The sequence below is a fragment of the Talpa europaea genome, assembly GCF_964194135.1.
Source record: "Talpa europaea genome assembly, chromosome: 11".
Lineage (NCBI taxonomy): Eukaryota > Metazoa > Chordata > Mammalia > Eulipotyphla > Talpidae > Talpa > Talpa europaea.
The window spans coordinates 85,148,551-85,172,768 of NC_140078.1; the positions used below are offsets into that span (position 1 = coordinate 85,148,551).

At 38.8% G+C, this 24,218-nt stretch overlaps 1 protein-coding gene across 15 annotated transcripts in view; it reads left to right on the forward strand.

Annotated features, from left to right (window-relative positions):
• Positions 1 to 264: 264 nt before the first annotated feature.
• The window catches only part of SLC4A7 (solute carrier family 4 member 7), a gene marked incomplete at both ends in the record, with an annotated part of 76,606 nt that continues 52,652 nt past the window's right edge, over positions 265 to 24,218 (forward strand). For 9 of the 15 annotated variants that reach the window (XM_084246857.1, XM_084246860.1, XM_084246864.1 and 6 more), the window contains one exon: positions 265 to 312. In XM_084246857.1, the coding sequence (XP_084102983.1) occupies positions 265 to 312 (48 nt within the window). Of the gene's footprint in view, positions 325 to 20,089; positions 20,123 to 24,218 lie in introns of those variants that run through there. The other 6 variants (XM_084246850.1, XM_084246851.1, XM_084246858.1 and 3 more) reach the window with 2 other exon arrangements.

Here is a 24,218-nt window from a genome sequence, read left to right on the forward strand (position 1 = left end):
CTCTTCCTCCCCCGCCCGGCGCCGCGGCTCGCTCAGTCCTCGCTCCACGTTCCACGCCGCGGCCTCGCTCCCCGGCGAGAGCCCGTCCCGCGGCCGCCGCGCGCACCCGCGCGCCCCGCGCCCCCCGCGCCGGCTCCCCCCGCGCGCGCTCGGCGCGCTCGGGCGCACGTTCGTTTCCCCGCGCGCGCCGGGTCTCGGCGGCGGCGGCGGCGGGCGAGCGCGCGTGGCAGCACCGTAGCGGCCGCCGCGGGCTGCCGGCGGGCCATGGAGGCGGACGGGGCCGGCGAGCAGATGAGACCGCTACTCACCCGGGTAACTAGCGGGGCGCGGCCGCCGCGGCGCGGGGCTTCCCGGCCCGGGGGTGGGCGCGGAGCGCGGCAGACAAAGGCGGGAGCGCGGCGGGCGTCGCGGTCCGGCCACCCCGTCCCGGGCCCGGCGCCCCTCGGCCGCCCGGCGCGCCTCGCCGGCCCCTTTGTGTGGCCGCCCGGGGCGCGGGGCGCGGGGGCGCGGGGGCGGGAGGCGCGGCGCCGGGAGGCCGGAGCCGGGGCGGCCGGCAGCACCCCCCGCCCATCCTCGCCACCCGCATCCCCGGCCCGGCCGCGGCGAGACCCCGCATCCCCGCCAGGGCCGCCGGCGCGTCCCCCGGACCTCGCCGCCCTTCCCTCCGCGGCGCTCGGCCCCGTCTCCCGGGCGTGCGCCCCTCCCGGGTCTCGCTGGCGATCGCCCTGGCGCCGGAGCGCAGGCTGACCCTGGAGAACCCATCTTCCTTCTCCCTCGAAGGAGCGCGGCTCCACCTGCCTCTAGCCCCGGGCGGTGGTGAAGAACCGGGGCGACTCTTTGGCCGCCTCTCCGGTCTCCCCGCCGGGCCCGCGGTGCGCTTTGTTCGGTGAGTTCTCCGGCCGCGTGGACGAGTCGCTGGCCCTGGCGGCCGGGGCTGCTCGTCGCCGCCCGCCGCCTCCTTGGCGAGCGCCGGGGAGTCCCCCGGGCTGCGCCCTGGGCGCGCCGAGGAAGACGGGCGTCCTGCGCTGCCCCTTCCTGCGCCCCGCGAGACCGCGCTCCCCGGCGCGCCCGGCGGGGGCTTCGGGGTCTGCGGACGGCGGGGCTGGACCCCGACGGCCGGGGCTTCCCCTTTCGGATGCGGTGGGGCGGCCCGCGCGCCCGGCGCCGACTTCCTGCTCTCGGCACCCGCGCATGTGCCCCCCGCCGCCGGGTCCCCGCCTCGGGGCCGGGAGCTGCGGCGCGTTTTCCTACGTGCAGGTCTTACCCCGGCCCGCGAGGGAGGGAAGGTTGCAGGGAAAATTTTCCAGGCTTTCACAGCTAGCAGGAAGATGGCTTTTCGTGTGTCTTATTCAAGAGTTCTCCTTAAACCTCTTCTCCTCTCGTTCCCCACCTTTTTCCAGGCCCTGGAGAGTTGTCGTTCGTGATTTTAGTGGGCTACCTGTAAATCCTCAAAACGTGGAGACAAGCTGAGTCTTCAGACAGTGAAATCAGCTAGCGGTGGTCTGAGGGAAGGGCATTCACAGGGATGGTAGTGGGATCCTGGACATCGGTCCCTGTTAAGGCATCTTTGTGTAGTTCTTTGTGTGGCCTTGGTTTGGGATGTGTTTCTCAGTACTTTCTCTACTGGGGTGTTTCAAATACAGGGTTGTCTGTTCTTAATTTGCATTTTTTTGCACATTTTCAGTTCAGAGTAGTAAAGAACAGTATCTTGCGGATAGAGACTAGGATGTGTTCTCAAATACTACATATTTAGCTGCTGGAAGCATCTAATGCCATTGCCTTGCAAATAACTCATTCATTCATTGTAAGGACACTGAGAAGCTATTCGGTAGTAGCCACCAAGATAGAACCAGCTCTGCTCTAATAGATTCGCATTCACGTGAGGGAGACTCTGGTTAATGGTGTGGCAGAGGAGGACTCTGGGACGGAATAGCTCCTACATCATTTGGAAGAGAAGTCTTGGCTATAGTAAACATATACAAATCAATGATAGAAATCAGATACAACAAGCTATCATACAGCCTAAAAATAGACTGAGAACAGGAAAACTTGGTTTAAGCTGTTTCAGAGAATACTGACTTGAAAACTGGGGAGAGGAACTCTTACCATTGACAAAGTTAAATCTTTCCTCACCAATTTTGCTCGGTATATAAAGTAATAAAAACGGAAGATTGTGATACTCATCAGCCGTAAGTTCTCTTTAATTCACAGCCAACCGCTTAGAATAGCCAAAAAAGTGGAATACAATTAATACTCATCAAATATTATCTTATGTAGTTATGCAAAAGTGTTTGGATAAATTGGGGGCATTTTATATTTCTTTGGGATGAGAGCCCATGCAGTTCAAAATTTAAACTCTTGAAGGTTCTTCTCCTAAGTTGTGGAATTTTCGTCGATCGTGGTTTTGGGATGGAGAGATAAAAGTCAGTTACTTTATGAAAATTGTAAATGTCAGTAATACTTTTTAAAATGTAGATGCTAAATAAATGAAAGGTATTAACAATCCAGGATGAATTCAGGGGTGGCTTGCCAAGAGAGGGTAGGTAGGCCTGTCAGTAGGCATTCATTGTGTTAGGGGATCTGTGGTTAGGTGTTGACAACTCTAGAAGGGATTTGCACCTCAGGTATATATTAGGAGCATTGCAGTTACTTTCTTGCTTTTGGTATCTCTGGGCTACACAGTCCATGGAGTTGTAGTAAAGGCAGAGGCAGGCAGGCCTGTCTGTCCATGTGAAACTGTAGGACAGTTGAGTTGGATTGAAGAATTGTTTTATTTGATAATTGAGACTGGGGAGTACACGGGTTTTCTCCTAGGAGAGCTTCTGGTATGAAATTGGAGTATTTTGTTATGGCAGACTCCTGTTACTTGAGTAGGTGAAAACCGAAAGCCAGAGCAATCTAGTGTTGAAGGAACTGGGTATATTTGTTAGTGGTATGTGGTATACTAAACTATATATTCTAAAACTTTGGTAGTTATACTTGTCAACATCCTGTAATGGGTTGTTTTTCTTCCTCTTTCCTTCCCCTTCTTTCTTACTGTATTTTACCACAGATATGGTGGTAAAGCAGAGAGGATCTGCAACTGACAAAATGGGCCAGTTCTATAAAGGAGCATGCAGGTGCTTCTTGCGGCTGATGTTATACATTAATCAGTGTTGATTTTGATTTATAACATAGCTTCCTTTTATTGATTATTCTGTAGTTATTACTTTTATACTTACAGTATTTTCACTTTTGCAATAAGCACTTATCAGTGGTAATGATCAAGGGGCACTTAACCCCCTCTGTTAGCTCCCCTTTTGAGCCAAGAAAATTGTTACTCCTTTGCAGAGCAGGTAGGTATTCCAACATGCTAGCTCACAGTGATGACTGGCTCTGTGTTTAATAGACAACTTCTTGTATTTAGTTGAGTGATACTCACTGAATCTTACTACTTAAGGAGACTTTCGGATTATTGGTAATCAGTAATAAACCATGAATGTTGGCGTAGTGTGGTTTTTTTTTTTTTTAAAGATTTATTTATTTATACAAGAGATGGGGTACAGGCCAGAGGCGTGGGAGGGTGAGGGGTTTCACCAGAGATAGAGTGGGGAACAGAACAGGCAGACTGATGGAAATACACTGGTGAGGGGAGCAGCGGGCGAGTCATTGCTGCACCGTTGGGTCAGCTCCCAACGGTGGCCAGGAATTGAACCCGCGCTGCAGAGGCTTCAAACAGCTTCATAGCGCTACGCTCAACCCGCTGCACCACTGGGGAGGCCCCATAGTGTTATGACAGTATTTGTAGTGCTGCTGTCTTCCTAAGGGCAGAGGACCAGCAGAGTTGAACAGTGCTAAATTTCTGTTTCCATGGGCATTTTTAAATGACAGCTCTAAAATGAGAGGGGCCAACACTTAGTGCTTGGTTTAGAAGACAACGTGATTGTAACATAGGTTTACATTTTTACCTGCCAGTACAGAAAGGTTCTAGCTTGTTTCTTTCAAGCATATTTTTACACTTTCTCCAAAGAGGGTATTTCTTAAGCTGTAGCTTGAATTTTAATACATTTACTTCAGCAGTTTTTTTTTTTTTCAATATGGTGATTTTTTTTCATAATGAAGAGTAAAGCTGTATCTCCCTTTCATTATGAAATAAAGATGGTTTAATATTTTCAATACTTACTTTTTTCTTTAGAGAGATTGTCATGTGCACTGGGGTCATTTGGTTCTTGTTCTGGTCACATGTCAGGCAGTATAGAATTGTACTTGCTGCATTCCAGGGCTGTATGGCTTCTTTTTTTGTCAGACCAGCCAAGTTGAAGAGACTGTTGAGTTTGTGTATCATCTCTGACTAGGAACTTGGGAAGTGGATACACATTTGAAAATGGACTCACATGTGCAAGATCCCTTGCACATGTGAAAAAAAGGCAGGAGCCTTTTAAGTTAGAAGGGAGTGCTCAAAAAAACATGAGGCGGAAAGGATGATACAATCTTTTTTTTTCCTGATCATGTCCCACAACATTTTCATTAATACTCAGTCCTTTTAAACTCGTGTGTATCCTTTTAAACTTGGTGTGTATTCTTTTATATACAGAACGGTTCAGCTAAACACTGTTCTTTATTCTGGAAAAATACTGCAAGTACATAGACCTCCACTTAGGAATTGATGTATTCAAGAAAGATAGGGATAAGGCAAATTTATGTATAGTAGACTCTCTTCCTATGGAGTTCTATGGTGGTATTGGAGACGTTTCCATTTAAAACAAATCCTCTTAAGAAACAAATTTTTCATAAAGTTTTCAATTAGAATTTTCCATTCTATTATACTTTGACCACTGGGATGTTATCCTGACCTGGAAAACTTCTTTCTCAGATTTTTTGTATTTTTGGCTATTTTCTGGGGCAGTTGGGGCTTTCGGGGAGGACGTTGTGTCAGGAAAGGGACAGAAGGAGGTTGTTACAGGGATGCTTTTTGTCTGAATTACAACAGGTGCTCCCTTTAGGCAGCTGCAAACTTTAGCACTAGACTTGAGAGGAACCTGAACTAGCCTTCAGCCCCCAGTGGCCCTTCTGGAGGGTACCACTTTCCAAAACAGATATGGTTGTTCTGCATGTGTCACCTTTTCACTTTTCCCTGTAGACTGTAATCTTTTCCCCTAGTAGATTATAATCAAGCTTGAGAATTTTTTGATCTACTTTTAACGTGCCCTTCCTCCTTGGCATTCAGATTTGCAGCAAGGTTATATTTCTAGTAGATTACTGCTGTCTAAAGTAAAATGTACTGCATTCTAAAAACCTTGGATGTGTAGAAAATGAATTAAAAGATCAACTTTCATCATCCTGTAAGAGCTGAATTTATTTATTTGAGATGAAAAGATACCTGTGTAAAAGTTAGACTCCAACCCCATGTAATAGTTCCCACAGTTATTTAATAGAATTTACTTTCCTTGATACCATTAATTGTTCAACAGTGATCCCTCTGAATATGCTTTGTGTGCTTTACACTCAGGTACACCTCATAATGAATCCCCTGCTGTTTTTTCATTGACATTGCATGAAAATTGTTCTGTCCTAGCATTTGGTGTACTATTGGTGCCATAGTTAATATGGCTGTCTAGTTAAAAATTTTCTGAAATAGAGATGACCATGTGAACTGTGGATCCCTGGGCCGTAGGGATCCATGAATCCCAGAAACTGAATAATTTTATGCTCGTATGCATTCTTTCCAGGAGAGGGTCAAATAGTTTTACATTCAGGTCTCAGAGGGGTTTATAATCCAAAAAACAGCCAAGGAATGCCTGATTAAAAATTTGTGCAGCTGGGTGTTTTGTCTTCCTTAAAAGTTTGTCTGCTGTTTTGCTTAAATATATGATAGTGATGATTACATACAGCTCACTGTTGGCTGAAGCTTGTTTGCAGAATACAACATCTATAGGGGGCTTTGCCAAAGAACCATTCTGAAGCCAAACAAGTTTTTTTGGGGATTCACATACATATTGGTTTATTGTTAAAGACTGAGAAATTCTAAAATGAATAATTGCCCTTTGATAGGGAGCCAATACAGGCATGTGACGTGGAAATTCCTGGTGGTTCTTACAAAATATGAACAGCAGGTCACTACTGTGTTATAAAGACAGCAAATCCAGATATTGCTAGTTTACGTTGTTAAGGTAGCAGGAGAGAGTTGAAAAATGTATCACTTAGGAAGATGCTTTGGATGCAACTTAATAGAGCACTGGTTGAATAAATTATAGTATACCCACAGTGGGTGGGATACTACAGCTATAAAAAAAGAATGAGGAGAATCTTTTTGTATTAATGTGGAGAAAACGCTAGGGTAAATTGATTAAAAGAAAGGGTGGGATAGAAAGAAGATACTATAATATAGTGCTTTTTTTTTTTTAAGAGGAAAGAATAAGATTGTCTGCTTGTATTTAGTAGTGTTTGTATCAGCACACTGGAAAGAAAACAAGAAGGTAATAATATAAATGGTTTCGATAGAGGGGACAGTAATTGAGATAGGAGTACGTATAGCTTGTCATTAGTTTTGATTTTTTGGACCACGCAAACATAATATTGTCTCTTCATTAAAATAGGATGATTTCTTACATTTTGTCATGGGTTAACATTCACCTGTTTCGTAAGAGTGGAATGACTGTTGACAACAGTCTATTATAGTATAAACTGTTGTCACTTTTTAAGGTGCCACATATCTACCAGAATTGGTAATAACAAGCACATTAGTAACATTGCATACCACACGAGACTGGTTGTATTAAGTCCATGAGTCCTTTGGAAATTTTTAGTTTGATGTTATTTGATGTCCTGATTCTTCTTTTCAATTCCTTTCTATTCAGAGATTTAGAGCAGTGAGGAGTAAATAGAAGGCAGGATGTGGGAAGAGACTGAGTGTGCTGTCTTAGGCAAGGGAAATAACTGCTTGGTTAAATATATGTTTTAAGCTTAGGATTTCCCTTTGTGATTTTTGTACTTACTTTGATTGAGGATCATAATATTTAAAAAGAGTTATCCAGATTAATTACAGTTGTTGCACAATTGCAGGGGACACCTTCCCATTATTTTTCTGTTTTTGCTCCAGAAGGTACCATTTATCTTGAGAATGGTGTGACTGGTTTCTGCTGGAGTTGTGCAGCATGGCAGCGCTGTGGGAAGACAGCACTGTGGCTGTCGATCCCTCATGTTGTAACACGTATCCCATGTGAAATGTCTATTCCTGTGTTAAAAAAGATTGATTAAAAATAAGACTAAAGAAGTGAGGTCCATTCAGACAGTTTTTAGAAACCAGTAGTACAGAAGAGGTAGTACTTTTTTTCTCTCTTGAAAGTGTATTTATGTTTATTTTTGAGTGTAAACCTCAGACTCCACAGCATCTCAGATGAAATAATGAAACCCCACTGAAGCTTCTGCTGTACTTCTGTAATCCTCGGGAGGCGGAGGGTCACCTTCTCACATTGACGCTGAAGCACTAATTGAGGGTTTATGACATTGTTTTTTTTTTTTTTTTTTTTGCTGTGGAGCAAACTAGTGAAAAAAGCCAGCTCTGAGCCATACATTCAATTAGGCATCTTTCAATCACTTATCTCCCTCACAGGGAGGTTTTCTAAAATGTCCCAGGCCATAGTAAGAGACTAAGCTGAGATTTGAACCCATGGCTGATGTCAAATCACCGCTCATCCCTTCCTCTTTTTTCATTAGCCTGGAGTAATCAAAAATCCCTGTACATCAAAACCCTTTAACATCAAGTATATTAGATGAGTTTTTGAAAGCTCTTTTTGCCTCAGATAATTGAGTTAACTGCAGTCTGTATTTAAAAGCTTTTATTACTGTAGTTTTGTGAATTAATTGCTAATGTTATATAAATTAAATATTTCAGTGAGATTTGCCCCTTTTCCTTTAGATTCCCTAAGGGCTGGGATGGAATTTTTCTGGATCATTGCCAAGTCCTCAGCTAGGTCTGTTCTTGAGTTTACCACCTAGAGAACTTTCAATGGATACCCATTCGCTGCATGTTTGGATAACATCATGAACGCATAAGATTTGAAGTCGAATATGCTTTTAGTTAGTTGTTTAGTCAATAAGTTATATAGCTTTTATTTGTGGTGTTAACAAAAAGACTACTGCTTTGCTTGACATGATAATTGCCAGAAGATGAGACTGTTTCTTGCTTTGGTTCTGTTGAAGGGAAGTATTAAATGCTGTTTGGATGGATTCCAAAGTAAGAGTGTTTAACATTTTTTTAACCTGAGATAAGATTTTAGATACATGATATTAAGTACCATTAAAATGAAAATTTTATGACTCTTAAGATATCATCATATTTAAAATAGTTGTTGATTGTTGGAAAATAGTGGGTATTTTACTCACATTATTACTTGTGTAATTTGCTTTATGAAAAAAGGTGGCTTTTATGAAAGTATGCTTATGTTTTATAAAAGTACCAATAGCATGAAAAGGGATCTCAAAACCTCAGCTATGTCAGCTGTTATTCATATATATTGGCTTGAAATTGTGCTATTTCTGTTCATTTTTAAAGAATTCTTACATAATAATTGGTTTTCTGTTCATCAGCTTGTAATTTTGTGATTTGGAGGTTTGTCCTCCCTCTTCCCTCCTCGGCCCCTGCCTCCCTAACTTCCATATGCCAGTGTTTGCACAGGTGCTATCACTAGCCAGTGCACCGACTCAATGGAGTCCTTTCAGTGATTTTTCTGTATTTTTGTTTTGCTTATAATTGTTCCCAAGTGACCTCACAATCTGTTAGGGAGGAGCTTTCAGATCCATTTTGCACATGCCGTTAGCAGTCCTCTCGGGATAAGGCTCTGTTATGAGTCAGGTGGTATCTGGGAACGTTAGTCTCTCTTGTTGGCAATAAGGAATTCAGGCACTAATACTGGTCTTCCTTTTTATTTTACTGAGTGGCTCTTATTCAGTAAATGCACTGTATTAGGACATTTGCTGAGTAACCAGCCACAAGTTCAAAACAAGGTAAAGCTCCGAGGAGCTGAATTTAGATCCGGCTACGGTGCGTTTGGGTTTGAGACATACCTGGGCCCCTTGTTTCCAGTCTGCCCCCCAGACTTGGGCAGCTAACATCTTCGCATCTCATATTTCTCATCTAAGACACTGCACTCACAATTCTTACAGGCTTTTTTCAAGATCAAGGAAATGAATATAGTGTTTATAAAGCGTTAAATGTATCTTTTGGAAACATTACTAATCATCTTGTGTTCTTATGAAGCATCTCATGTAACAGAGTCCTGAACTAGCTAGCATAATGTTGATTTGAAGATTCAGATAGAAAATAGAAAAGGTCTTAACTATTCTTAAGTCCCGGCATTGAAATGTTCTGGGTGGATGTGTAGGGAGGAGTTACGTATCAGGAAAGCAACAGTCCTCCTGTTCCTTCTACTTTACTTTCACACATCTGCCACACCAGCAACACTTCTGATCCGTGATGTGTGGGATGTTCTCCACATCGAGCAATTCTGTAATGCAGGCGGATATGTCTACAATGTCACTCAATTCTGAACCTGTCTGCCTAGAGGACAGCAACAGGTCCTTTGGTTTTCACAAGGCTGCCCCCCTTCAGATGCCACTTCTAAGTCCATGTTGTCAACTGAGCTTTCTGACTCATAAGGTATAAATTTGAGGTTCCACATCCTCCCCTCCTTGTACTTAATTAATTTGCTAGAGTGACTCATAGAACTCAGGGAAATAGTTCACTTATTGTTTACCAGTTTATTATAAGAGAATATTATCAAGGATACAGATGAACACCCCGGTGGGACAGATGCATGGGATACGGGGTGTGGGAAGTAGCACAGGGCTTGCATGCCCTCTCCAGGCCTGCTGCCCTCTAGCACCTCCTCCTTTCCAGCCACCCAGAAACTCTTTGATACCTATACTTTGGGATTCTTAGGGAGGCTTTGGCATGACCACCCTGCTCCTCACTTTGGAGAATGGGCCTGAAATAGAAAGTTCCAAGCTTCTAATCATGGCTTATCTCTCTGGTGAACAACCCCTAATCCTGGAGGCCACCCAGAGTCACCTCATTAGAACAGGATATGCCATGCCCCGGGAAATCCCAAGGAGGTTAGGAATCCCTTGTCAGAGCCTTGGGGTCCAAGAGCAAGTATATTAGAGGGGCAAGAATCTCCTAGGACTCTTGTCACTTGGGGTTTAGGAGCTTGGTGCCCAGGGACCAAATATGTATCTTTTCTGTCATCTCTCAGGTTAGATAGTGGTTTATTGCCTTACACATCAAATCTAGAAGCATCTAGTTTTATTTTGACAAAACGTTTAGCTGCTTAATGTACAATATAATTATTTTCCTTTCTTTTAGGCATTTCAGAAAATACTTTTAAATGTGTTCTGTGTCTCCTTTTACAAAGAGTGTGTTCTGCCCACTAACTTTAGATTGTTTTTAAATTTTACTTTGTTTTACTTTTGTCATTGAATTCATTTGCTACAGATTTGCTATAGATAACAAATGAGATAACATGCACTGAATAGTTCCTAAGTGGGTGGATGCTCAATATGTCACTTTGACAAAAATTTAACCAACTAAGGCGGATGTCTTATGTTTGGCTTGTTGCAGGTAGCTCAGTTGCTAGATAGTTTAATTCTATGTTGATAAGATCTTACTGTATTTTCTTGTGACTGTTAGGCTTTCAGAATTTAGTCCACAGGATATTGCAATGCAGAAAGTTAGCACACAGCATGGTGCAGTGTAAATTGCTATTCTGCTAAAGCATGATGATAAAAAAATTAAACCTTAAGAAGAGTTCATAGTTTCATCTTAATTGCGTATGTACATTTTTCTGTAGTAACAAATAACAACAGTGACCATGTGTTTTATTGGTTAAAGTGAATCTTCTGAATTTTGCTTTATACCTACACCTATATGCACAGATATATATGCACAGACATAATCGCTCACTTTATATATGAATTTATGTATTTATATGAATCATTGGGATAAGGTCATAAAGGGGTAAGGGAATACTTTTAAGATTTCTTCATTTCAGATCACAATTGACAAATGTCATTCACATGTTTTACAGAATGGTACTCAGTTTTATGTTAACTTATTTTGTTTCTGCTAGTTTTGTTGATTTAGCAATGAATGGTTTTAAAAGGTTAACTGGTGAATATTGACTGGATTAGCCATAAGGAATTAATTGTTTTATATTTACAGTGCCAGTGCTTTCTCAGTTATGGTTGTGAACTTCAAATATTTAGGGGCAGTTGGAGATTTTAATTTAGTGTCAGTTAATTTCAGATCATTGGAGATTGATGCTTCTCCCTGCATCTGCAATAGGTAGATGTTTCTGATTTGCAGAGTAAATCATGTTTATTGAAAAAAAAATTGTAGAAAGCCAAAATAACATTTCTGGGTCAGAATTGTTTTTCAGCCTGCCTTAATTAAGAGAATGGCACATACTTGCTGTAAATGAGCACCGGTACATTCGTTTTAGTTGGCCGTGTTGGGTAGATGTAATTTCCTGTTTAATGGCCTGAATCATTCTGGTGTCACAGTTTATGTCTGATCTGTGAATAAATGAACTAAACCTGTGGTTTATAGAAGGCAGGTCTAAAGCCTCAAATTGGAACTTTTTACTTACAGTGTTGATTGCTAAACTTTACCCTCTTTTACCTTAACTTCCATTGTTCAGAGTAATCAGCTAAAACCTCAGCTAGCTTCTACTTGGCCAGCTTTTAACGTGGTTAGTCTTAAATAAAATTTAGGAAGGGCTGTCCTATATATTCATTCTGTGATTGTTTTTCAATTGCTGGTGATGATTTTTTAGTGATTTGCAAAAACAATTTCTTTGATTATGTCAAGTATTAAGAGAAGAAATAGAAGATAACAATGTGTAAATGACAAATATTGCTCAGTGAAACTCTATGCTTTCTTTATATATACATATGTAGACATATAAATATAAGGGTGTGTACTGTGTTGTGATAGAAAATCTGTTTCTAGAGGTTGATTTTTAAAAAAATTTGTGTAGATGAACATCAATAACATTATTTTTGGAATAACATCTGTATACTTTTTTTTTTCATTTAAAATTTTATCGTATCCAAGTAAGTAGATTAAACATTGTTATTTGACTTACAAGTTAATGCTACATCAAAAAACTTTTATATTGGAAAATTTAACTTCATATTTCATTAATAGTAGCTTACTGCTTCCATGTATAGTATATAGAAATGAGGTAAAATCAGAAGAAAGAACTGCAGATTTTCATTTTCCTGTGTTTGAATTCAAGCTCTCACCTGTTGACGCCTTTATGCTTATGTGCAAAAAACTACTGTAATATCTGTAATTAGAAAGACTTTTGTCAGGTTGACCCAGAAGTACATGAAATATTGCAATATTTTTTGGTGAGATAACCATTTGGCAAGAACTAATGGATAACTTTGTTAAGAAAATCTTAGCCTGTAATGCTGTAGCATTTGAATTAGCGTATGTTAACTGCTTGAAGCTATTACAACAAGTAAGATGAGAAGCTTGGAACGCTAATGACAATGAGTCGTAATAGTTCCTGTGTCTTGTGTGTGTGTGAATAGAGTTACAGCAGTCTTGATAGAATGGAAGCAGACTTTAAGGGGTGGCCTTGTGACAGGTGTAACCACTCAGTTGCATCTTGCAGTAGGGGAGGGAGATCACATTCAACTCTGACAAGGGTAAGTGGCCTGTTATATCCACGAAGCAGAGATAGGGACCAGGGGATGGTAAGTTATTAAGGAGAAGCATCAGGTAAGGGGTATTCTTGTTAGACCACCAACTCAGCAGAATTCCTAAAGGCAGGAGAAGTGATGAGACCCAGGGTGGTTAGATACCAAGAACGGGGAAATTTTTGATGTTACTGTTTTTTCCTTTATTGTGGTAACACTGGTCCATGTAATAGTTTGGCAGTATTCACTGTTCCGTAATTGACAATATTTACCTTAGTAAATGGAAACAAGTAGGAGGAACTGTGCAAGGAGCCCCAGAGAGGGCTCCTTTGGTTGCCTGACAGAAATATATTTATATTTCCTTTTAGTAAGTTTGTGGAGATTTTGCTGGGATACAGGAGAAACTGAACAAAAACTTCATAAAAGAAAGATGGCCTCAGAGAGTAACTACCCCGTATCTTCATCTTTCTCACCTCCTACTTACAGCTTCTTTGTCAGGTGTCACTTGAAGTCACTCCTATCTTCTTCTATCAGCATCTGCTTCAGTTTCCTCGTGTGTGTGTGTGTGTGTGTGTGTGTGTGTGTGTGTGTGTGTGTAAGGATCCATTTTCTAGTCTGGATCCTTCTTAGCAAGGTTAGGGCTACGAATTGTAATTTAACAGATGAACTCAATAGCTGTGTTGTGGTGAAATGCACACAGGGACACATTGCAGCTGTCTGGTGTACACACTTGGTCTGATGAGCTAGTGTAGAGGTGCTCTGCATTTCAGGGGCCACTTCGCAGTGTGGACATTTAGGAGCATAAGTAAGGCCTCAGAACTTGTTGTGGAATATTTTTTAAATGTGTGCATAAGGAAATTGCTCTCCTGCCTTTATTTTTCTAATACTTTTAATGTTACATTAAAACAACAGTAAGAATATTTTATGGAGTAAAATGATCCACATGATGTCTTCGAGATTCCCGTACCTTGAAAACAAGTAAGTAGCCTTTAGTAAAACTTAAATGCCAGTTCAGAATGCATTTCTGTTGGAGGGTTCATTGCTAACTATAGCTTTGGGTAAAAGAATGAAAGCTTCAACTTTGTTTTCCCTCATGTGAGTTCATGCTGACTTTTGTGGAAGGACATGGTAGATTTTTTTTTTTCCTGAGAGGATCTTAAAGTTCTAGAAATCAGTCATAGCTCCGTTATTTCTAAAGCGGTGGTTCTCAATGGGTATGTATCGGGGCATGATTTGGCAATTTCCTGGAAGCTTTTTGGTTTGTTGTAGTTGGAGAGATCGTGTGCTGCTGGGATCAGAGCCTGCTCTGCCATCCAACCTCCTTCCGTGCACAGACTCCCCTTACAATAAAGGGTCCAGCCCAAAATGTCCACAGTTCTGAAATTGAGAAGCCCTGTTCTGAAGGATAAGAATCAAGGATAGCAGAGCAGAAAGGACCAAAAAGTTCAAAAGGGAAGACTTGAGTTTTTGAAGTAACAGAAGCTTCACTGGTTTTGAATGCCTTTAGAGGAAGTGAGAGAGGAGTTCATTTGTAATGAAAGCCTGAGTTTAACTTATCTGAATTTACTGGATTAAACCATATTTTCACTTTGTTAATTGTATATGTCAGGTGCAGGGAAAAAATCCCCCTCTCTCTGGGCTCTTATGGGCTGAGTGAACAATCAAAATAATAAAACAAAAAAATAGCACTGTGCTTGTTGGCAAAGGAAAAATCAGTTTAATAACATACATATAGAGAATCTACGTGCTTGTCAATTCTGGAAAATAATGGAGCATACTGGGCGATGTTCTGTGTTTTAGGGACCTGGGTCATCCAGGAGAGAGAAGGGGAATGATAAGGAAGAGGTGATCTTGTCCCTATTCTAAGAGTAAATTACGACGTGATTCTCAGAGGAGATGTGTTCATTGATAAACCCACGCCAGGATTATACAGCTCCCTCCTGCCCCCCAAACTATACTCTTCTGCCTTATAAAGGGGGAAGAGTGATTGCTTCTTTTGATTAGCAAAAAAGCAAATAGGATGTTCCTAGAGTCTTTATTGCTTATTTATTCATTTGTTCTTACCCTTCTTACGTGATTTTTCTGAATGAAATTAAATATCCACATTTTTTGAAGCAACTGCTGGAGGCTTTTTCCAAACCCTGAATTTCTTTACCTGTCCTGGCACCAGCCTGTTGAGGCGTTTTGTTCACAAGTACTAGAGAAAAAGGCCACATTCTAACAATAGCCACTAGATGGCGATCGTACAACCCTAAATGTGAAGGTTGTGGCAGATGGTGAAAACTGAATTGGTTGCCCAAATTAAGCAATGTGAACTCAGCGGTCATGCTTAGCAGTGGTGAAAGGTGTAGCGTAGCTCTACTTCTCACTGAAGCATTTTAACGTGAGACAGGTTTCTACTGGTTATACAGGGGTTTTTCCTTCTTTTCTGTTTTAAGTTTTTTCTGTGGAAGCCAAGTTAAAATAATATCTTCATATGTTTATCATAATATTGATGCTGATTTATCACATTGAACTTTTGCTTCTTCTGTTGTAGTGCTTAACTAAACATGTCTAATGGATTTAAAGTATTTAAAAAGAATCAGGTTAACATTTTTGTAATTAGTGAATAAAGTTATATGCAGTTTAACTTGTGGCAGGCATGTAGACTAGTGAAAGGGACACGTATTTTGAGGTCAGATGGGCCCTGGGTTGGAAACTGATCAGACAGAGTATGTAACACACACAACAAGTTTTAACAAATGGAGTCTGTTACTGACATTCCATGATAACATAACAACGAACAATAACGGCAGGATGACTGTAGTAAGATCTAGAACTGTCTTCCTTGTCCCCTTCTGTTATTAAAGGAGACTGTTCTTCCCACGTTTCTATTTCTGAAGAGTTTAGGCAAATGTGAAGTAAAAGCATTAATTTAGTTTTATTTAGTTTTAGATTGTGGAACTTAAAACATGTTTTCTCTAAATTAGGTAAATTATATAGCAGAATGCAACCCCCAACCCCTTCTTTTTGGTCAAAAAGAACTTTTATGAATCCTTTCTTTTGCTTTATGATTATGCAGTAACACCATTACATGTTGGTAGTTCCACTCCGTGTGGTGTCCCTGTGTTGACAAAGTGACTTCACATCTGTCAGGGGAACTTAAATGGATACTGTATTTGTCATTTTAATTTCTCAGGCATCTTAATTCTTCTGCAGTTCTCCATCTCATGTAAATTTCTACATCCCCAACACACACCCCTCACCCCGCTAATTGGAATTCACAGTTAAAATTCTATGCTTTTTAATATTTCTTTTTCCTGAATTTAAGGTTAAAAAAATCAGTTTATGTGATTACATAATGTTCTGACTGTGAAGCTGAGAAAATGTTAGTTTCTTTTTACTGTGCTACAGATTCATTTCTATAAATTAGGAATGTGTTGAGTGAAATTTGAACCGTCTTCTTTCTATTGGTAACTGACTGAAATGTGCATTCACTAATGTTACTTAACACAAGTAATCGGTTGTATCTAGTTAAAGCATGAATTGATCATAGTTTTGAAGACTTGAGTGAAATGATAATTTTTCACCTTTAGTAACAATACTCTGGTATTAAATCTCACATATTGAATTAGTAGAGCCTTAACATTTGTAGAGAAGCGCAGTCTTTGTTGTGTAAAACCAACCCGTGTATCATTCCATCTGTGGTCACACCTCTTCAGATGAGTGTCACCACGCCATGCCCACCACCAAGGCACCATGGTCTCACCGTAGGCCAGGGGACCCTTCCTCTGTGTGTAGTCATGTTTCTAAGGAGTGTTTTTATTTTGATTTTCTCTCTCCCTTTGTTTGGTTTCTCTATATTCCACATAAGGGTGAATCCATTGAGAATTTGTCTTTCTCTTGATTTATTTTACTTAGCACATAATCCTTTCCAGTTCCCACCCAGAAAAAGAATGTTTTTTTACAGTAGTTAGTGCCCTTTAATAAAATTTTATAGTTTCTTTTAAATTAAATTTACCCCTTATTTGTCATTTTGTCTCTTAGGAATCCCATTGCATGGTTTTTTTTTTCTCCTACCTCTGTCTCTGATTCATTAATTGCTAATGTAAAGAAAAGCTATTGGCTTTTATTTATCTTGTAACTGGCGGCCATCAAGTAAATGTTTTTATTTGTGCTAAGTGGTTGAATTTATCATATTCTAGGTACACAATCGTATCATCTGCAAATAAAGATAATTTTGTTCTATTATATTAGCTACAGTGTACAAATTGATGGAATGTTTTAGAGATAATGAAATCTTTTGACTCGTATTGTAAAATCTTATAGTATTTTGCACTTTAATATATTACTGTTGGTCTTTGGTTAGTCATAGTAATTTAGTGATCCTAATATTTCATATGCTTTTTAACATTGGTTTAAATTTTAGAATTAACCAGAGCATATGGCTTAGGTTTCATTGTAAATATGGAACAGCTCAATATAAAAGTTATCAATAATATAAAAATATCACTAAATTCTATATGGGAGGGAGGTTATAAGTGAAATGTGTGCAAATGTGTGAAAATTAGCTTTCTTTTTGTAGCATAAGTAGACTGTCTAAAATGGTACATTAAGGTTAAGATGGCAACTTTCGCTACCAAGAACAGAAAGTAGTTATGTCTGGTGAGTCACAGCCAGAAACCTGCTGGAGGAATAGATCTTGTATTTTGATGAAAAATAGCATTTTGGAAAATTAAATTTTGTATTCATCTCGTTCCTTCTTTTCTCCCTGGGCCTCTCATCTCTCTCCTCCCTCGCCCCCTTTCCTTCTACTTAAATCCTCATGCTTAGGGCTTTTATAATCCACTGGGAGTGAGACATGCTTAACCTGGAAGTTAAGCTCTTAAATACCATTTGGGGAAGGTCAGGATTTTCCACAGGTCATGTATTTCAAGAGGTCATTCCAGAAACTGCTGTTGAACCTGGTTATTTGCAAGATGCTCGTCAGTCTGGATGTGATATATGGAGAGCTTTTAAAATCACTCAGTAACATGCATCTTTTTTATTTCTTTAGATTTATATTCATTTACCAAAGATAATTCATAGAAAGGTTGCTAATCTAAAAAATATGATTAATTGTATATTTCATTGTAACTGGTGATGTCATTGGGGTTTCTAGTTGTTAAAGAAGTTTATTGAACTTCACGGTTTTCTTTATATATGAATGCTGTGGCAGGTCTCCTGGTATCCATAATCTCAGGTAGAGCATGGAGGGTTTAAACAATGTATTCTTTTTCTGTTTAATACAGTATTTCAGCTTTAAATTTCTTATTTTGTAATTGGTCTACGTCATTAGTAGATTTTGTATAATAAGCTGGTTGTAAAACTTGGAGGATAGAGATATTAAATACAGACTTGACTTGGATGGTTCCAGAAAGCAAATCTGTCTTTCCAAAGAGCATATTTTTTAGTTTTGTTTAGATTATATTTATATGAATTTTGTAAACATTTTATTCATATTCAGTTAGAATTTTGTTATATGTAACTATAATTGGAAATTTTTTCCACTGAAGTTCATTATACATAGAGTAGAGGAATAACATGGACTAAGAATAACTGGGTTTGAGTCCTAAACCCTCCAGGTCTGTGACTTTGAAGAAAGGATTAATCGCTCTGAGTTTTAGAGTTGAGAGAATAAAACGAAATATCTGAACTTTGAATGTGTTATATACTATATATATGATGGTGTTTAACATAGTTTTCTTACATGATCAATAAATATTTACTCTGAAAATGCAGAGTAACAAATTAATACTTTAAAATCTGCTGTCTTTCTGTGCATATTCAGCTATTCATTGAACTCACACCATCACAGAGAAAATTGAAAGAATACAATTTACCCCAACTCTCTAATTCTCTATTTTAATCCTATGTGTATTCTTTTCCAGTAGTTATCAAAGTGCTAGCCACATAGCCCCACAGTCCCTGAGATGCTTTGAGGGGATTTGCAAGGTCAGAGCTATTTTCATAATAATACTCAGACGTCATTTGCCTTTTTCTGTGTTGAACATTTGCACTATGATGCAGAAGCTCTAATGGGCAACATTGCTGGTGCCTTGTCACAAAACAAGGCAGGGCCACTAGACAGCACTGGTGGCACTCACTCTCAGTTAATAACACAAAACATTTAGTGGTTGATGAGGCAGTGAAAGCTAATTATTTTATTAAATCTCAGCATCCGGAATACACATTGCTTTAATATTCTGAATGACAAAGTAGGAAAGATGCATAAAAACACTCCTGCTATTGAAGTGAATAGAAGCAGCACTGGTGTGGTTGCCTGAATTATGAGCTCAGTTACTTACTTTTCCTCATGGACCATCATTTTTACCTCCAAGAACAACTGGCAGACAGACTAGGGTCATTCAAAATGGATAAACAACTCATACTTACTCAGAAGGAAATGAAGCAAATCTGTTAACTTTAAGAAAATCAACTGGTAGGATATGTAACCAGTGATAATAAGTCTGCCTTTCATAAAAAAATAATTTTGGAAAGCTTCCATTTGAATTTACCTGATAAGATTATTGATGTTATTAACAAATGTAATCCCTTAAATATTGTATAATGAGATGCTATTTGGAAAAGCTCTAATACCTATTGAATTGGGTAGGTTTGCAAATAGCTGAGAGGTCCATTCAGAGTGCATTGTAGATCTGCTGATTTCAGTATTATCACAAAACATCCGTTCGAATTGGTTTCATTGTTCATCTACTAACTAGCTTTTAAGAAGTGACTGGTATTTGGTCAGGTATCAAAGAGGAATACGCACGTTACCTGGAAAAAGCATTAAAATACTTTCCCTTTCCCATAGGGTATTTGTGAATGTCTAGACAGCACATAATTTGTGAATGTCTAGACAGCATATAATTCAACCAAATAACAAACTATGTTAGATTGATTGCAAACATAGGAGAATCCAGTTGCTGTCTATTAAATATAAAGATTCTTTAAAATGTAAAAGCCATTCTTTTCATTTTATTGAAAATTCGTTTAAGTACATACACACACAATACACTCTCACTCATTAACACTTCCGTCCGCATAATATCCTTAGAATGTACACTCTGTTGAACTGATATTACAGGAAGGTTTCAGTTGAAAACTGGTTGCCACACTCCTCTTTTGGTGTTTTCTGTTACAATTAAAAGTGTGATTCTTTCCAAGTGCCTTATGTTGTGACCCAGTGTATGTTGTAGTCATTAGCATAGAAGATTAGGTAACCTAGAAGACAGTGATTGGCTGCGCCATAAAAGCAACTTAGAAGAGATCTTCTGCGAAAAGCACAATGACCTTAGTCAGCTTATGTACTCCTGGGTCTTGAATCTTCAAGGGACTGACTTACTGCTTTACATTATCAAAAACGAGGCATTTTTCTATTACTATGGAAAGAGTTTGCCTGGAGAAGAAGTTGCCTGTATGTACCTAGTTATGGTCTTGTCTTCTATTTACAAAGAAGTTTGTAACTTTCAGAATTTAATAGTGAAGCTTGAAGAAGTGTCAGGCTTATTAGCACTGGCTTAGAATAGTATCAGCTTCCATGCCCTTGGCCATAGTAATCATCTGCTAAAAAGAGGAAATCCTAATATGAAGTTAGCAGATTTTGTAGCACCTTTGTTAGCCTATAAAATGAGTTATATTGATTAGTATTATTTGAAAGAGGCTTAATTTCCATTTGGCTGAAATATTAGGAAAGAAATCATGTCTTGTTAATGGCTAATTGTATTTTGAAACTAAACAGGTATTTGATAACTAAGATTACATTGTTCATAGTCATAATATATGGGATGTGTTACTTTTGGATTATAGACATGTGTTTTATATCATGATATTAATTTGTGACATTATGATATTAATTTGTGACATCGATCTTCTGATGCTGTTTTAATAATGGATTTTGTAAAACATGCGTGTCAAAAATGGATATTAGTCTAGGATTATGAATATAAAGTTCATCTCTTAGTTCTGTTTTTTTCCCCTTGTATATGCTGCTGGCATGTTAAAGTCTTAATTTGATCATTTGACCAAGAAGATGCAAATTGTAGATTTTTCATTTTCAGTCAGGATAATTGGCTCTGAGAGGAATTAGTAAAATGAGATATGTAGTTACAAAACCTGTTTATAACAAAACTAGATTGGTGGGAATTCCCTCTGGTAATTTTGATCTTTTTTTCGTGTGTTGGTATCGGACTTTTTGTTTATAAATACATTGATTAAATTTCAAAATATTGAGTATTAGCTAGTCCTCGTTAGTATAGTGGTGAGTATCCCCGCCTGTCAAAATATTGAGTATCTTTCTATGTTTGAGCTTTTGTTGTTTTCATAAGGAATCTTTAAAGGGGATTCCATATATATTTTCAGCTCCCTGTCATCTTTTTTGAAACATACTTAACATTCAACAAGTATTTATCAGATAATTTATCAAGGGCCAGACCTTGCTTGATGCAAGAATACAGTAGTGAACAAAACCCTTTGGTTTCCCATTTACTGCAAAAATAGTTAAGAAAGTAGTTAACATAAACATGTAATTATAGGTTTTTAATAAACACTGTAAAGTACTCTGTCTTCTTAGCATGTATTACAGTGAACCTGATCTATGCACTGGTGAATGAAGAACCCATATAACTAGGCTGCTGAAGACTTGACTCATGGTTAGAGTTCTTTCCTCAACATTGTGGTCTGAATAAGCAAGTCCTGTAAGCTTTGTGTGCATATATGTGTATAAAACAAGAAGAATGAACTGGAAAAGTAAGACCAGTTCTGTGGCTGTAAGTCTGTGAGGTCTCATTTATTCATTAGGAATGGAAATGAATTCATTTACATCTGGATTCCTTATCACAAAGAGGAGAACCACATCTTAAAAGCCGGATGTTTGTTTATATTACAATTTGTCATTCGCTGATGCGTCCCCACTACCTGGAATAATGCTCTGCACATAGTGTGCTCTCAGTAAATACCTGTTGAGTGAATAGATCAGCTCCTTAGTTCCTGGCCTTTTTTTTTTTTTTTTTTTTTTTTAAAGAAATGAGACTTTTTTCATGGTCAGTTGGATTCATGGGAAAGTGGCTAAATTTCCCACAAGAAGGACTGGAAAGCAGGCCATGTTGCTGAGGAATTTTCAGCCTGTCTCCTGTTGGTTTTCAGGAGAAAATGCAGTGGAACCCTGAAAGTACTCAACTAACAAGAACCACATGCTGACTGAACATGGGAAGTCTTGGCAAAACACCTGCTGAACCTTCTTTTGCTGAAAAATATCTCTATATCTTTGGTTGTTTTTCCCTTTTGTGCAGATTGCCTGTGCTTTTCTATATATTTTGATTCATAATAAAGTTGAGATAGTCTTTTAAAAAAAAGCCTGTTTCAGAAATAGATTTTATTATGATCCTTATTTCTGTTAATAAATTTACTTGATAACCCTAAACTAAGTGATTTCTATTTGTGTTTTGGTGTGTTTGTACTGAATTCGAACTTGAGATGAATGGATCTCCTTCTAGAAGTAGTGTAATAAATAGTTGTGATTTATAGAACTCAAATGAGGTTTCCATTTGCCCCTGACTTTCGTGCCTTGCAACTAAGCATCTGACAATAAAGTGTGTTAATAATTCTCTTTATTCTCAGACATTATTACTTTCCAGATTTATGCTTCCCACCTCTTCAAGTTTTGTTGCACTTACGTCTTATTTATTAACTTTTTCCTTAATGTATTTCCTTAAACTCTAGTTTTAACCATTGTGTTTGAAATAAACATTACTAAAGCTTTTTATCCCAATGTCTTGATCTATCCAGTGAAAAATCATTTTCCTCTAGGCTTTAAAATTTTTCTATGGAAAACATGATTGCCTGAGTTTAAAATTTGCAATATAATTTTCCACATGCCTTTCACAGCTCTTCTACTTATTTTAGAGTTAACGAATCTTGTGTTTTTTTAGAAACTGACATTCTTTGACTTCATTTTATGACACAATAGTCACCTGTGATTTCTCCCTTTAACTGGATTAGAAAAGATTATTTGCCTCTCTGTTAAGATTTTTGCACATAAATTTAAGGGTTTTTAATATGTTAAGTTCAACTCTTGGTGGTAGAGGGGGAAGAAGTTGGAAATTGGGTTGTTTGGAGAAACCTTTTATTTTGTGGGGATAACATTGTTATTCATATAATTTTGACAGACTGACCTAGGTATCTTAGGGAAAATAGTCTGACATACAAATGAACCTGGAGAACACTAGATTTAGAGTTGCTTATATTACAGTGAAAGTGTATAGTAACTTGAGTGTTTTCTCTTGAACTGGAATGAGTTTTTCATTTCCTGAAGGATTGAAACAATTTAAGTGGAAGTGAACAATGGTGCTGGTAAGACCTTCTAAAATTATTAAGGGCTTTGAAGCAGCCTCTATTGATGAACAATTTAAATAGGTCTTAAGTCTTTACCAGAATTCAAGGACTTTGGTGTTCAGAATCTGGTGTAATACATCAGAGTCACATAGAGAGTTTATTAATTGGTGATGTTGGACTTCACCTTAACCTACTGAACTAGCGTCTCTAAAATAGGGCAAAGACAGCTGAATTTTAACAGGTTGTCTAGGTTTGTCCGAATTTATATCATAAAACCTAAAAATCTCTTAAGGCAATAGTTTTAGAGCCTTATGAAAATTAATTGTAGCATTTTGTCATTTCATCCTAGATACTTAGTGTTTTCTATGAATAATTGTCCTGTACAACCATAATGCTACTTTAGGATACATTTTAAATCTTCACATTAGTTTTGATTAGCAAAATTAATAGCATTTGTTTCTGTCATCACAACTCCTTTGTTTAGTGTAATTTTAAAGCTGCATGGTAGATGAGAAAGTGTTTTTATTGCAGAAGTGAACAGTGCACATCTGAGATTTAGTGAAAGGGGGCCACACCTTCTGTGGGGTATGCATTTGTCCTTGGCATTTTATATCTTACCCAACTTTGTCAGGGTGAATATTACACTCTATCTATAGATGGGGACCAACAGATATAGGTGAAATTGTTTTCAAAAGATAAGATACTTCATTCTAACTCTATATTCACACAGTTAAGATAAATCAAAGCACTGTGAAAATTTAGTAATTACAGAAAAAGTTTTCCTCTGTGACCAGAGATAACCAGTTTTATTCTTTTCTTAGATGTTCTTCCATTGTTTTGTCTGGCAAATGAAAACATTCCCATTCTGGGGACTTACACAAAAAATAGCATATGATTATCACATTGTGTGTACTGTGATAATTGTGTTTTATAATAGGTCTTAGACATTTTTCACACCAGTATAGAGAGTGTCCTCATTTTTTCCTTCAGTGGCTTGGTATTCCATTGGGTGCATGTCCACATTCCTTGAATTACATCCAGTTTTTCCTTTTACAAACTGCAATAAATAACCTCATACATGTGTCATTTCATGTAAAGAGAATTTAAACTTTCTTTATGATCTTACATAAAATTCTTAAGTCTCTCCAGTGTCATAGAACAATTGTGGTCTGAATGGTTAC